Source organism: Liolophura sinensis, chromosome 7 (assembly GCF_032854445.1).
Source record: "Liolophura sinensis isolate JHLJ2023 chromosome 7, CUHK_Ljap_v2, whole genome shotgun sequence".
Lineage (NCBI taxonomy): Eukaryota > Metazoa > Mollusca > Polyplacophora > Chitonida > Chitonidae > Liolophura > Liolophura sinensis.
In genome coordinates this window covers 19,553,133-19,569,566 of record NC_088301.1, presented here as the reverse complement: position 1 = coordinate 19,569,566, position 16,434 = coordinate 19,553,133, and the positions used below count along the sequence as shown (strand labels likewise).

General features: G+C 40.1%; 1 protein-coding gene across 2 annotated transcripts in view; it reads right to left on the bottom strand.

Moving 5' to 3' along the window:
- Positions 1–3,864: 3,864 nt before the first annotated feature.
- LOC135470368 (uncharacterized) overlaps positions 3,865–16,434 on the bottom strand; it is a 38,297-nt gene continuing 25,727 nt past the window's right edge. For both annotated transcript variants that reach the window (XM_064749267.1, XM_064749268.1), the window contains exons 9-22: positions 15,899–16,009; positions 15,039–15,182; positions 13,672–13,878; positions 13,125–13,292; positions 12,346–12,472; positions 11,804–11,961; positions 10,917–11,009; positions 10,104–10,283; positions 9,574–9,646; positions 8,224–8,382; positions 6,816–6,989; positions 5,508–5,686; positions 4,924–5,101; positions 3,865–4,417 (exon numbers count right to left, since the gene is read on the bottom strand). In XM_064749267.1, coding sequence (XP_064605337.1) covers positions 4,050–4,417; positions 4,924–5,101; positions 5,508–5,686; positions 6,816–6,989; positions 8,224–8,382; positions 9,574–9,646; positions 10,104–10,283; positions 10,917–11,009; positions 11,804–11,961; positions 12,346–12,472; positions 13,125–13,292; positions 13,672–13,878; positions 15,039–15,182; positions 15,899–16,009 — 2,319 coding nt within the window. In that variant the 3' untranslated portion in view covers positions 3,865–4,049. The remainder of the gene's footprint in view (positions 4,418–4,923; positions 5,102–5,507; positions 5,687–6,815; positions 6,990–8,223; positions 8,383–9,573; positions 9,647–10,103; positions 10,284–10,916; positions 11,010–11,803; positions 11,962–12,345; positions 12,473–13,124; positions 13,293–13,671; positions 13,879–15,038; positions 15,183–15,898; positions 16,010–16,434) is intronic.

Here is a 16,434-nt window from a genome sequence, read left to right as displayed (position 1 = left end):
ACAAATTCAAGGTACAAAAATAATACCGTGTGCATGTAAAATAAACAGTGCCAAGAGTCTTTCAATAAAAAATGTGTTGAAATAATACACATACAATCTGCACTTCCACTTTATACAGTGTGTAAAGAATATCAACCGCGAGCAGTGTTGACAATATACTAAACAATAATATAAGAGCAAAAAGCAACTGTTATACTGTTATCTCTTGGTGTTAAATAACAATGTTAACTGTGTATTAATTATGGCTTGAATTCCCATTTTAATTGGGCCACAAACAAATCAATCAGTATACAAATAAATAACATTTGGGGGCTTGTTTCTTGAAAGGTCCATTTAACATAGCATTTTCGGTTTGCGCATTTATATCTGAGTGTACCGGTATTAAGCATAAATACATTGTGAATATACTCGGGGAACTATGAAGTCAAAGCTTGTAATACTGCTACATGTACATTGTGAATTTACTCTGGGAACTATGAAGTTAAGTGTAGCTTGTAATACTGCTACATGTACATTTTGAATCTACTCTGGGAACTATGAAGGTAAGTGTAGCTTGTAATACTGCTACATGTACATTTTGAATCTACTCTGGGAACTATGAAGGTAAGTGTAGCTTGTAATACTGCTACATGTACATTGTGAATCTACTCTGGGAACTATGAAGTTAAGCGTAGCTTGTAATACTGCTACATGTACATTGTGAATCTACTCTGGGAACTATGAAGTTAAGCATAGCTTATAATACTGCTACATGTACATTGTGAATCTACTCTGGGAACTATGAAGTTAAGCGTAGCTTGTAATACTGCTACATGTACAATAACGGGATACATTCACTCCAAGCATTTCAACTTACACATTCACTGTATACATAACACATGATTGTTGTCAGGTGAAATTTGTAATTATTTTATATGTACTGTGACAACTCGGTGCATTGTTCAAAAGTACAGTTTACATAAAAGAAAAACTTTGACAGTACTGTGGGCTATCTCAGACCCAAGAAAGAAACTGGGTGGAATTCTTAAAATGCTGAGAAGGATACCCTGTGGAGCAGAGTCAACATATTGTGCTTTGAAAGGATTTACCATGACTAACAGGAGTCCTCACAATCTTTGGTAGTTTCCACAAAATTTATTTGATATGACAATTGAGTCACATGCAGACATAACATAAAGAATTAACAGATAATTATCCTGGAATGATATCAAGAGTGCAACAAAGTAGAGCATCATTTAACAATGGCCATACTTCAGCAATGGGAAATGCCAAAATATTACCAAAAAGTTTTGTTTCCATATGATCTTCTGAAACTTACATGCTCAACAGCGGTTTTGATACACTGTATCATTTCATCACATTTTAGGAAAGCAGCTTGAGCTCATTCAATTCTTTAAATTTTAACCCTGCTTTCAAGACACATTGTTTTGACAATGGTGTAGCTCTTTAAGGATTTCCGTATCACTGTAAAATAGTGACCCTGTCTAGTTGGGACATGAATAGTGATTTCATTGGTCAGACATTAGACCTAGAGGACCAAACAACTTAGTAACGTCTTCTGTGTGACAGCAGCTTGCGTAGAAGATGGGTTAATACTATCACTGTATCACCCACATAAATGAAAAGAGCACTAACACTTTGCATGATACCAAACATAAACCATGTATTTAAATAATAATACGCAAATATGTTCAGCTACTTTGTTTAGTGTGAATTAAGTATCTCTCTGTCTTGATATACATGATCTTTGACTTAAATACATTATTATAACACTTAGTTTAAAATTCCTTTCATACCAATGCCAGGACAGAACAAATCTTATTCCCGCCTCACAATCCTTTGACTGTATGTTTATAATTATACAGGCCTACTCATATCTATTTTATTGTACATATTTGTATTCTGACAGTCGGTAAACAAACAAAAACACAAACAAAGAAACAAACCAGGAACTTCCCACTAGTATATCAACCATCCCAAAACAGGGGAGATAAGAAGTGCCAGACAGTCATTATCTGCCTGAACACTAAACGACCCTTTATGTTTACAACATGGATTTATCATATTAACTGGCCAGGATATAAATTTTTTACGCAGGGAAATGTACAAACTCCTCAAACCCATATCTGAACTAACTGTAGTCCACCTTTACTTTTTCCCGCCTCATCGCCAAGATGTTTGGCGGGGTGGGGACGGACAAAAGCCCTAGCTGACAAAAACCCCACAGACAAAAGCCCCAGTGGACAAAAGCCCTAGCTGACAAAAGCCCCAGTGGACATAAACACCTCGATCAGTATTAAGTGTATATGGTAAACGACATAATTAGCTTGAGAAAACTTGAAACATTCTCCCAGAAGTGACGTTTCAGGTTTCAATACATGTTTAAGATCCATAGAACCCTTCTTATTCATACAATTTCCATGCGTTCTAGCCTTTTTTTTTTGGCGCTGGAAAGAGTTATATATCTCTTGGCTGCATACAGATTGTGCAACATACATTCCAGGCTTATCTGAAAACTAAAGAAGTTTACAAGTATAGTAAACACTTGCTGTATTGCAGCTTGTGTTAGAATTTGTGTTTCCTATTCTAAAAACAGAAATCTTACCCATATATGTCAATTGTTACTATCCCAGAAATTTACATGCTATAGCCTAACACCACTAAAGAAAATCGTGCATTTCAAATACTTGTATAGCAGTTTCAACCTCAGACAACAAAAGAAACAAAATGTGCCTGTTTACAATCTTTGAGATTGTAGATGTCCAAAAACATGCAACCAACATTCATTTTTCCTGATTTCAGGGGAAAATATATAGATTTTAATATACGCAATTAATACAGAATGCTTCCGGTTTAACTTTAAGATCACTGATTCTCAATAAAACACTGATTTTACTTATCAAATACACCGATATAAAGTAGGGCATATAAAGTAGAAAAAAAATACAGAGTAACATATAAAAATAAATTTCTACTTTTTTTTATTCTACTTTAAGAGTTTTTTTGAAAAAAAATATTTTTCTTCTGAACTATAAAAAGATTTGGTTTAAATTCCTAAATAATCGAAATTTTTAAAATACATCTGTTATAGTGAACATGTAAAATTACATAAGATGCCTGTAAACCGACTCAAACTGCATACCTTACGGCAGCTACGAGGTGATACTGTGAATCGTAGTGAGCTACAGTAAAACCTGTATGCCATGCTGAAATATTTCAGCCAAACAAATTAAGTATAGTGGTAGAATAAACTTATGCTTATGACAGAAAAGCCAAGTTTCAAAGTGGGATACCCTTTGATGACAATTTTTTAGAAGAAAAACAAGGCCACACTATATGAATTCCCCTCAACAAATATTTAACAACATGTTTGTTAGACTGTCGGATATGTTTTGTCCATAAATTAAAATGACGGGGCTTTTGTCCGCCTGGGTTTTTGTCCGTGGGGGCATTAGAACTAGACTAATGATGTTGCCTATACCATCAATATGAGCTAGTCCCAGGCATTATACTTGTAACTATAAACCAGGTCAAGATCTCAATGAGAAACCACTACAGGTATATTCCATTCATCAACAGTGATTATATATTTTTTTCTTTGTGTCAGGTTTCCAACCTCGTTAAACCTGACAATTATGTTAAATATGATCTGAAATCCATGTAATCTAAACACTTATAGCCTGATCCAGTACGTAAAAAATAACCGAGATAATAAACAATTAAAAAACAAACAAAAGCCATACTTTGATGATCAGACAGATGAAGGAAGTAGCACTGACCCACAGTTCTCTGGCAAAATTCCCCTCCCCCTCCCACCCACCAAAAAAAAACAAGTGAGGAACAACTTTTGATAATATGTGTCTTTTGATAATGAGTCATTTTCAGATGTAAAATTTGTATGCCATGCTTTTTACATTTATTTTAAATTATTTAATAAAAACAGACTTGTTATAACAACGTGTGTGTGAGTGGTCCATGCGTACAGTTGTTCCCACTAATGTACCCCTGACCGATACGGCTACTAAAGAGTAGAGAAAACGTCTGATTTATCACAGTATAGAGCACACCCCACATTTCGACACGTGAACACGCTCTACCACCGGTGGGGGTATGGTGGTGTCAGCACTGGCGCGCGACCCTGACAAGCGCGACATTGAGCGATGCACTTCTAGTGAGGGTATAGTCTGAGCCGGATTCCCTTGAGCTCCCTGGGGTGAGAATCCTGAGAAAGGCCCGATGGTGTCAGCGATGCTGGTGTAGGAGTTTTCCGCCATTATCTTAGAGTTGTCCTTCAAAACGGATGTTGGATGACGCGGCGTCTGTGCTGGCTCAGCATACTGGCTGATTCGATGAATGATCTCATTATATTTGTCCTCCAAATCTGCATGTGCCCCTGAGCCACCATGACCGCCAACACCTAAAGGGAGATAATAAGTCATTGTACTCCATACCATTCAACACTGTGCACATCCCTATGTCAGAATGGAAGAATTCATTAACTTTCTATATTTCCCCGGTTTTCAATTTCTTTTCATTTATACAGAGGCAGACTTTATGGGCACAGCATGCCAATGTGCACGGGGTAAACAATCGCCACTCACCTGGCACATGCAGATGTCAAACAACCTGACAACTGACAGGTGAACAGACAGGAGCTGGATTTGAACCTGGGCCTTCCGTTGTAAAGGCTACAAATTTTCTGATGGGAGTGATACGTCCTGTTTGCCAGAGAGGGCATTAGAACAGCATGATAAACTCACATCTTCTTTTAGGCATTTTGTCTTTAAATTGACATTTTTGATGCCACCACATAAGACTTCAGAAGAAATCAATCAAACTTCACCAAAAAAAGGTCAACTGGACCAAAACAGCGGATGAATCAATCAGAACCAAGCAAACCTTGTAACTTCGAAAATACACTACCTTTCATGTTGATGTAGACAAGCTGGGAGAAGACGAGTGACATTCCCCCTGGTGGAGGCCATGTGACCAGATCAAAGACCACTGGGATAATGGGCTTCTGCACCAGATCAGCCAGACTTAACTCACGGTTACAATAATGGGATACGATGTATTTTGGACTGACACAGGCCAGCACAACCTAGAACAGAGGGAGATAACTGTACATTATTACACCAGCACGTATATGCATCCATCACTGAAGTGTATTATCCAATTTCTCCATCTGTCTCTGCTTAAATTAAACCTTAAGAAAAAAAAATGGTACTTTGGTATGGTACTTTGGTCTCTTTTCATAAATGTACAACAACAATATGAGTTAGCAGACATGTGATACCAGAAAGTTTTTTTTTTTTTTTTTGATGTCTAACGTGCCACTTTGGTACTTGTTGCTCTCTCGCTTAGTACTCAGCTATAGGAGGTTAGACTGAGGCAATTTCAGTTTTTCACAAAAGCATAATCTGATCAGTCTATACAGAATATTGCCCTCAGAATACGCCTGAATAAGCATGCATGCTAAAATGTCAAGACAATTTAGTGATTCTGACCTTGGCTTGTCGTATCCCCATGTCAATTTTGGTGTAGAGCTGGTCACCTCCTCCCATCTGACCAATGTCCATCCAGCAGGTGAAGCCAGTCCTCTCCAGACGGTCCCTTAGTGCTTGCACCTCCTCCTGGCTGTCCCACTGGTAGCTGATGAATATCTGGGCAGGATCAGAGTCCCTCTCTGCAGACAACAACAATAACCCACATTATCAATCATTATCTTACTGACAACATCAATAACACACATTAACAATCAGGATCTTAATGATAACACCAGAACACAATTTACCAGTCTGAATCTTAATGACAACACCAGTAGCCCACACTGCCATATAGGATCTTAATGACAACACCAGTAACCCACATTTCCAATCAGGATCTTAATGATAACACCAGTAACCCACATTGCCGATCAGAATCTTAATGATAACACCAGTAACCCAATTTACCTTTCAGGATCTTAATGATAACACCAGTAACCCAATTTACCAGCCCGAATCTTAATGACAACACCAGTGGCCCATATTGCCAGTTAGGATCTTAATGATAACACCAGTAGCCCACATTACCAGTCCGAATCTTAATGACAACATCAGTAATCCAATTTACCAGTTCGAATCTTAATGAGAACACCAGTAGCCCACATTGCCAGTTAGGATCTTAATGACGTCAACAGTACCCCAATTTACCAAACAAGATCTTAATGATAACACCAGCCACCCGATTTACCAATTAGGAACTTAATGATAACACCAACAACTCAATTTATCAATCAGGAACTTAATGATAACACCAACAACCCAATTTACCAATCAGGGTCTTAATGACAACAGCAATAGCCAACATTACTGGGCAAAAACATATACCACTGCAATCTTACCTTGGCCTGCCTGGATGACCTCTACAATTATCCACATCACCTGTGTTTACAGCAGCATTTAGCACCATCTACCTGTCTACTCTTACCTTGGCCAGCCTGGATGACTTCTACAATTATCCACATCACCTGTGTTTACAGCAGCATTTAGCACCATCTACCTGTCTACTCTTACCGTGGCCTGCTTGGATGACCTCTACAATTATCCACATCACCTGTGTTTACAGCAGCATTTAGCACCATGTACATGTCTACTCTTAGCTTGGCCTGCCTGGATGACCTCTACAATTATCCACATCACCTGTGTTTACAGCAGCATTTAGCACCATCTACCTGTCTACCCTTACCTTGGCCGGCCTGGATGACCTCTACAATTATCCACATCACCTGTGTTTACAGCAGCATTTAGCACCGTCTACCTGTCTACTCCTACCTTGGCCGGCCTGGATGGCCTCCACGATATCTTCTCTCTTCATCTGCTCAAGGTAGGTGATGAGGACATCCACAGACAGAGCAGTGTTCCCACTGGTCAGGATCCAGTCTGTCAGCAGCGCCAGGGCTGGGTTTAAGTCATCATTGAACTTATCCAGCTTGGCCTGCTTGTACCCTATGTACAAACACAAGAGTACAACAGGTTTATCTCTTTATTTGTTTATTTTTTGGACATATGCAGCCTATATGCAGACTATATACCATGGTCAGGTATGAGCTAAGTGGTGCCTGATAACCGTCACATGTAAAAAATATATAGAATCTTCTAGTCGGACTGAATGGGTTGTAACATTTCTCAACCAAGACAAAAAAAAACCTTATTTGCTGGCAAGTATTTGGTTTTAATTTAATGCCATGAACATAAAGTTTTCAGTTTTGTGGGTGAAAGAAACAAAAATGACAAGAGTAAGCCATCAACATTTGGCAAGTAACTGATGAGCTTTCTTAGGTGTATGACTGTCTGGCTGTCCTAGCTGTTTCAATAAGGAAATGGACAGCCAGTGCTGATATTCCTGTAATACAATACCAACTACCAGGTACTACTGATGTATGGCTGGCTGACCTAACTGTTTGGCCAGAGACAGCCAGTCCTGGTCTTCCTGTAACACAGTACCAACTACCAGGTACTACTGATGTATGGCTGGCTGACCTAACTGTTTGGCCAGAGACAGCCAGTCCTGGTCTTCCTGTAACACAGTACCAACTAACAGGTACTACTGATGTATGGCTGGCTGACCTAACTGTTTGGCCAGAGACAGCCAGTACTGGTCTTCCTGTAACACAGTACTAACTACCAGGTACTACTGATGTATGGCTGGCTGACCTAACTGTTTGGCCAAAGACAGCCAGTCCTGGTCTTCCTGTAACACAGTACCAACTACCAGGTACTACTGATGTATGGCTGGCTGGCCTAACTGTTTGGCCAGAGACAGCCAGTCCTGGTCTTCCTGTAACACAGTACCAACTACCAGGTACTACTGATGTATGGCTGGCTGGCTTAACTGTTTGTCCAGAGACAGCCAGTACTGGTCTTCCTGTAACACAGTACTAACTACCAGGTACTACTGATGTATGGCTGGCTGGCTGACCTAACTGTTTGTCCAGAGACAGCCAGTCCTGGTCTTCCTGTAATACAATACCAACTACCAGGTACTGCTGATGTATGGCTGGCTGACCTAACTGTTTGGCCAGAGACAGCCAGTCCTGGTCTTCCTGTAATACAATACCAACTACCAGGTACTACTGATGTATGGCTGGCTGACCTAACCGTTTGGTCAGAGACAGCCAGTCCTGGTCTTCCTGTAATACAATACCAACTACCAGGTACTGCTGATGTATGGCTGACTGACCTAACTGTTTGGCCAGAGACAGCCAGTCCTGGTCTTCCAGTCCCCCATTCAGCAGTTTGGCCGCTCCCTTTACCCAGGACGGCAGGTTTGGACATTGCTTCTCTATATTCCCATGGGTCTCCTCCAAGAATATACTCGGCAGCACTGGCCCATGGGAACCTGAATGGAATGAGGACATAAAGCCATTGATGAAAATCACCTGTCCTGAAGGTGAGCAAAATCGATAAAATACAGTTTATGAATACTGATGCAAAGGAGTATGCAGATATGATTTTTCATTCCTCTGATCAGTCAAATAGGATTTCTGTTTCACTTCAGGGACTTATAGAAGTCTGAATAATTTAACTAATAAACGAAACATTTTCACTTTCTTTTTTACTCAAATTGAAAATACCCTTTCAGTAGATATATCAAGTTTACAACTTTGTTTTCAGTCCACAACAAGGCTTTGACACGGACCATGTCTGTTTTCAACTTCGCTAACTGCATCGACGCGATTGATGAAGTGATGTAGCTTACAACTAGTGAAAATCTTGAATGCGAGGTAAATAAATTGCTGCAAGTGGCAGAACAAATTTAGTCCAAAGATACTAAGTACTTGGGTCTAGAAAATACATAATATTGAGTATATGTTGTAGCATATTCAGTTTCTTCATAAAAATCTTACTACTTATGAATGGTAGTAAAGACAGCCATGTAAGGCTTAAGTTAATGCCAGGTGGCATATATATATATATGGCATATTAATATCCGGTGGGCATAAAAAAAATGGGCCGTACTTTGATGCTGCATTGCTCCATTATCCTTTGTTCAAACCCTTTCAAACTTAAGACATTCAAATGGCATGATTTGGTTAATATACTGACCAATTTTCAAGGTAATAGCTTGAGTAGTCTGTACACAGGGTTAAACTGAAAACATAGCCTCAGAAACGCATGTTTCGGTGACCCAGATTGCATCACCTGTCAGGTGTCATGAGTAGAGCATGCGCTGCACTGGTGTGACACGTATCAATCAAGTGTCGTTTTCTCTGCGGCCGGACAAGGAATTGATAACATTTTCAAGTAAAACAAGGTAGAACAACATTCTGAAATGCCCGGAACATGCGTTTTTGACTCTGTTTTGATTTTGGTCCCTTGAACAGAAATCCTGAAGGATGAAATTAAAATTTGGTCTGTATACTTAGGACATAATGGCTTTTGAGTGTGTAATTTTTTAGAAGCTGACGTAAGAGGGTTTCGGAGATATTGAGTGTCAAAGTACGGCCCAATTTTTTATGCCCACTTGATATATATTAATATACTTGGCGTAACACAATCTCTTCAACTGCCAGGTCTTCTCCATACTAACCCAAGTGGATGGGCTCAGGAAACCACTTTGTGAACTTGTTTGTCTTCACACGACGGTGTTCACACAACACCACCTGAAAACCACACAAACCACATCAAGTTTTACCAGACTATCAACCAAACACATAAATACCATGGATGCCATGTGTGTCATAAGGCTTCGGCTGCCTTTTCCTTGAGTCTACGTTAATCAACTGTAAATGTCCCCATTAAGGCAAATGTCTATATGCTGCCATCTGTCATCATTAGATTTATTGTACTCTGGTGAAAGTTTGACCAGTACAAATGCAGTTTCAGAAACACATGTGGACTTTACCACGATACTGTTGATGCCAACATAAGTTTTTCTCTTCAGAAATTAATCAAACCACAAACAACTCTTTAAGTGGCATTATAAGATGGACGAATCAATCATAATTAAGCAAAATGTGTCACTTCCAAATACTAAACTATAAAAAAGGATAAAATTTAGGTGAAATACGGTATCTCAAAATTTATGACACAAGCAAGGGGAGGTAACTCTCAACCTACCTTGTTTGCCAAACATTCATCTAAATCCAGAAAGTGTATACAAGGGTTAAGCTGACAGGCAGAGTTGTTGTGGAGCTTACAGACCCTCCCGCAGGGGCACTCCACGCTGGCCCGGCAGTATAACCTCCTCATCCACATGGCCTTCAGGTCTGACAGAGTCGACTCCAAGAAGTTCCTTACCTGAGAAACATACGGAAACACCTGTATTTCTTTCTTTCACTGATTGTTGTTACATAGTGTGTTTCAGTTTGGTATGTAAAAATAGGCTTTCAGAAGCACATAAAAGCCTTAAAAGGATACTTCTGATGTCAACACTTCAGTTTTCCTGATAAGAAACTAATCAAACTTCGTGGAAATCTCACCATTAAGGGTGAGTGAATCAATCAGAATCAAGCCAAATGTGTGATTTCAAAAATGATACACTTTAGGTGAAATACACTACAGTATATTATGTTGTCAGTATTATGGTTGTCGCTTTGTTGGATTGATATCTTAATTTTTCATCACATTTCTCATTATGTTCACAACCTAAAATACATACAGCAATTATCTGGCATAATTGTAATAAATAAGGGCAGATTCTGATACTGCCAACATCCCTTAAAAAGATCTGTCTTGCAAGGCACCTCGATGGGAAAGACAGAATCTCAAAAGTTTGAAAGGCTGACTTACTGACAGGGCAGCATTTAGAGCAACAAAAAAGGTTCTTTTTATCGCCTGGGCAGATCGCACATTGAAAACAACAGGTCTGGCCTAACACCATGTACATTAAGATCTGGCTCAATGTGAAGGCTGTACAGTGTGTGTTCTTACTTTGGCACAAGCTTTGGGGTTGGGAGATAGCACATCTTTGTTTCCCTCACCGTCCTCTGTATCACTGGTCTCACGGACATTCACCACAGCAACCTGGAAGACAGAAGACATGGGTGAAGCTGAACCTATACAACACATGTTACATGGGTTTAGTCCATAAACTACAAATGCTACTCTGAGGAACGATGCCTCTGATGAGCGTTCTCGTGATCTGAAAATAGCATTGACACACCTTCCAATATGCGAATAACTATGAGGACACATGCTGTATCCACTTTTAGCCTGCAGTATGGATGACATGTGATGTACCCATGTTCATCTTACAGTACAGATGAAGATACATACTGTACCAACCTTTATCCTGCAGTGTAGATGAAAATCCACACTGCACCCACCTTTATCCTGCAGTATAGATGAGGATACATATTGTACCCACCTTTATCCTGCAGTATAGATGAGGATACATATTGTACCCACCTTTATCCTGCAGTATCGATGAGGATACATATTGTACCCACCTTTATCCTGCAGTATAGATGAGGATACATATTGTACCCACCTTTATCCTGCAGTATAGATGAGGATACATATTGTACCCACCTTTATCCTGCAGTATAGATGAGGATACATATTGTACCCACCTTTATCCTGCAGTATAGATGAGGATACATATTGTACCCACCTTTATCCTGCAACATAGATGAGGATACATACTGCACTAACCTTTATCCTGCAGTATAGATGAGAACACATACTGTACTCACTTTTATCCTGCAGTTTAGACGAAGACATACGATGTACCCACATTTATCCTACAATGTAAATGAGGATACATACTGTACCCACCTTTATCCTGCAGTATAGATGAAGATACATACTGTACCCACCTTTATCCTACAGTATGGACGTGGACACATTTCCAAGAAAAAATCGTGGTCAGCATCCAGAAAGAAGCGTGCCTCTCTTCTGTAGAGCTCCAGTTCCATTCCTCCCAGGTCCTGAGACCAGCGGATAGCTCGTGTGAGGATACGGTGGAATAAGCCATCTATACAAAATCAAAGTTTACACCAGTCCTGTCTTACATGTGTGTAATACATATGCATATTATTGACATTTAACAGCTTAAATATTCACTGATTTCATTAAAGCTGGATGGGGAAGGGCAATGCACATTCTGCCCTATTATATCCATTCATCTCTCAAGCATTTTATTTCTTTAGCACCAATGCACTGAATTCTCATAGTATATTCGTTCATGATTAGGTAAGGTGGCCAGGAACAAGTACCTGAGGAATCTAACAGATGCTCCAGCCATGGACTAAATGAATGCTTGTGGGCTTCAGTGGACATGCACCCATTAGATAACTCAGTCATACAACTATAAGTAGTACAACAGATTACAATATCTATATTTATACAAAAATCTTACCCGGGAGGAATCCATTAAAATCCAGGTAAAACGTCACATCTTTGGGGTTTGGGCAATACAAACTTTTCCCTTCTTCATATGGCTTAAACCTGACTGGCACGTAATAACTTGCTCCATACTGATCGATCTGTCAGATCAACACAAGATTTATGTATTTATTTATTTATTTCATTCCTTTTTTATGCCGGACTCAAGAATATTTCACTTATACGACGACGGCCAGCAGTATGGTGAGAGGAAAACGTGTAGAGCCCATGGTGGTAACCCAAACCATCTGCTGGTTGGTGACCAGCCTTCCCATGTATTGCCGAAGAGGAAGATAGCATGAGAATGAACTTTAATTCAGAGTGAGCGCATTGGTGAGAGGCTCCTGGGACATTGCGCCTTGTGTGCTAACTGCTTTGGCCATGCAGGCCCCCGATCAACAGAAGTGGGTACATGCATGTATCATCTCATGGCCTGAACAATGTGAGATAATATAATGTTTTGCGAAACTTGACAGGCGGTGAATGAATTCTACAGCAGTTCATTACTGTATTTATTTTATTTATTCATTTGATTAGAGTTTTAAGCCATGCTGGGAGGCAACTGTCTGGGGGTAACCCACCACCACTGGTTGCTGGTACACGCTCCAACGTCAACTGGAGATGAAATCAGCCTGAGATGGACTTGAACTCACAGAAATTGAACTCACTGTGCTGCACTAGCACGCTAGCCCCTTGGCCACAATGGCCACTTCATTTATTGCTGTAAATATTAGTTTATGTTTTCATACTCACCATAGAGGTTACTTGTGGCCTCGTACACAGCAGATCAAACTTCTCCATAAGACTGAGGAGAACAAACTTCTGGTCCAGAACGTCATGCCACAGATAATCTAGAAGAGACTCTTGGAGTATCCCACAATCCTCCAGTTTCTGCCAATCAGACGCCAATGACAACCATGTCTGAAACCCACAAACCGGAAAGTCATGAATACTCATCCAAGAAGATAATATGTTGTTGTGTAAAACACATGTCATCTGAAGTGAGAGTAGGTCAATTTATATACAGTCCTCTCATCATGTCAACAATTTCCACTGTTCACATAAAAAGATAAGGATTCCTGTGAAAACATTTCTTGAAAAACATAAAAGAGAAATGCTTTTTATGTAAAATTGGTACACCCTGTCCATCATGCAGAACACACTGCGCTTAAAATAAATGCCCTAAAGAGCCTTGGATTCTAGTTCTTAAAAAAAAAAAAAAAAAAAAAACATGGGGAATTACAGATGGTATGGTAGTAAAAATACTTTCCCAATTGTTTGTATATTATCGCCTGCTCACCTTATCTTTGACCTCTGTGGCAGCAATGATCCGCTTCAACAGGTGGATGAGCCATTGAGGGTTGAGTATCACAGTGTTCCTCAGCAGATTGTCTAATGCACCCGACCCCCCGTAGTATATGACCAGGCCCAAGTCGTGGTAGAACTGTAACATGGTCTTCACCTCAGTGTCACTGGTGATCTCCTCTTCTCCGGCTATATCCTCTATCTGACAACACCAGACATAAAGGCTTCAAGGCTGGATCTAGAGAGCATGATCTCGGGCCTGACAGTGGAGGAACTGGAGCCCAGAGGAAACCATCCAACCTAATCATATGTACCTTGTACACGTACATGACAAACCTACTGAGGAAACTGGGCCTTTAAAGAAAAGAGGAAACCATCCAGCCTCACCATATACATGTGCATAACAATCGTCTTGAAGAAACTGGATCTTTACAGCCCAGAGGACACCACCCAACCTTACCATGTACATGACAATCACCTTGAGGAAACCTGATCTTTACAGCCCAGAGGAAACCACCCAACCTCACCATGTACATGACAATCATCTTGAGGAAACTGGATCTTTACAGCCCAGAGGACACCACCCAACCTCACCATGTAAATGACAATCATCTTGAGGAAACTGGATCTTTACAGTCTAAACAACACCACCCAACCTCACTATGTACATGACAATCATCTTGAGGAAACTGGATCTTTACAGTCCAGAGGAAACCACCCAACCTCACCATGTACATGACAATCATCTTGAGGAAACTGGATCTTTACAGCCCAGAGGAAACCACCCAACCTCACCATGTACATGTACATGACAATCATTTTGAGGAAACTGGATCTTTACAGCCCAGAGGACACCGCCCAGCCACACCATGTACATGACAATCATCTGGAGGAAACCTGACATTACAGCCCAGAGGAAAACACCCAACCTTATCATGCACATGACAATCATCTTGAGGAAAGTGGATCTTTACAGCCCAGAGGACACCACCCAACCTCACCATGTACATGACAATCATTTTGAAGACACTGGGTCTTTACAGCTCAGAGGATTCCACCCAACCACACCATGTACATGACAATCATCGTGAGGATGTTGGATCTTTACAGCCCAGAGGACACCACCCAACCTCACCATAAACATGTCTATAACAAACCTAGCTCCTGATTTGAGAAATGTCTTGTCCTTTATTTAGTTTATGTGATGTCCAAAAGTATGGGTGCAAATAAGTTTCTCATACTTCATTTTAGGGTGCAAAAAATGATTACCAAGTCACCCTGATAGTTATACTGACCCGAGGCAGCCAGTGTCAGTGGCATAGGATACCCCTGGCATCCACATGTTTTCTACGGTATAAGTACCTGGTCGTACGTAGCGTAGTGTGAGCCCTCTGCCACCAGCTCCTCCAGCCTGTGTTCAAACCTGAGCCACTTCAGCGGTCTCTGTTCTCCCATGTACGGCTCCCTGGAGGACACCTCTTCTATCTCGTGTCGTAACTCAGACACCTGTACACACACACACACACACATAACAGTGTTCTTCCATTCTGGCCGTGAGCTACATACTGTTGTCAATGTGACCAGCTTGGAGGAGTTCTGATATCCAGAATATTTACACTTTTTATACATGTCTGGACTAATTTCTGTGAATGATTTGCCACAGGTAAATATACATGTATCCTTCCTAAGATCTTCGCACTACATATAAATCCAACAAGAGGGATTGAAGGAAAAGTCTATATAGCCTTTGACTATTTCTACAAACATGTGATAAATGTCTATTGACACTTGTTTTATACACAGACTGAAACATCAGATTTATTTATTTATCTGACTGATGTTTTACGCCGTACTCAAGAATATTCCACTTATACGACGGCAGCCAGCATAACAGTGGAAGGAAACCAGGCAGAGCCAGGGGGAAACCCACGACCATCTGCAGGTTGCTGACATACCTTCCCATCTGAAACATCAGATGGTAAATGTCCTAAAATTTTGCTCATAACTAAATGTAAGTTGCCCTTTTTCCTGATTCTAAGCATTCTAATAATCTTAGAAAGGCATTTTGAGGTTAGTTTGGAAGGTAGGATAATATCTTATGGAAAAATGTAAGTTTCATCATCATAATTAATACTATATGACATTTATTCCCATCCAAAAGTGTAATTTTTGAGACAAAATTTTACGTTATTTATGTACCTTAATGTGCAAAAAAGACTTACTGTTTCTTCTCCCTCTAAACTGTTCTCTACAGCAAAGAACGGGGTGATGATGTGTTTGGCATACGGTTTATCTTTGATGTAAAGCTCGAGTTGGTGGAACTTTTCTTCTACCTACACAACAAAAAAACATTACAAAGGTGATCAATGGTATTCTATAGCAAACAACTTCCTGACAGCACATTTTCAAATGTTTAACACAACTGACTACATTATATAGAAAAATCATCACTCCAGTGCAGGGTGTTCAAAGAGGGCAAGTAGCAGGCTGCAGACAGCTGTCCACTGCCGTCGCCGTAGCCGCCTACTTTGAATATTCTTACTATTTAAACAAACAGTATCTCTGAAACAATTATTTTCAATTCAGCTGCCTACTTTTGAACTCTGACCTCCTTCCCCAATTCTAAATGAAAACCCTGCCAGTGATACCCCTCTTGTACTGCCTAAGCTTTCCAAATAATCCAACTGTCCCAGATGAAGAATAATTACATTGTTCTCAATAAGCCACATGTAGATACTGGGTGTTGGTTGTGCGAGAG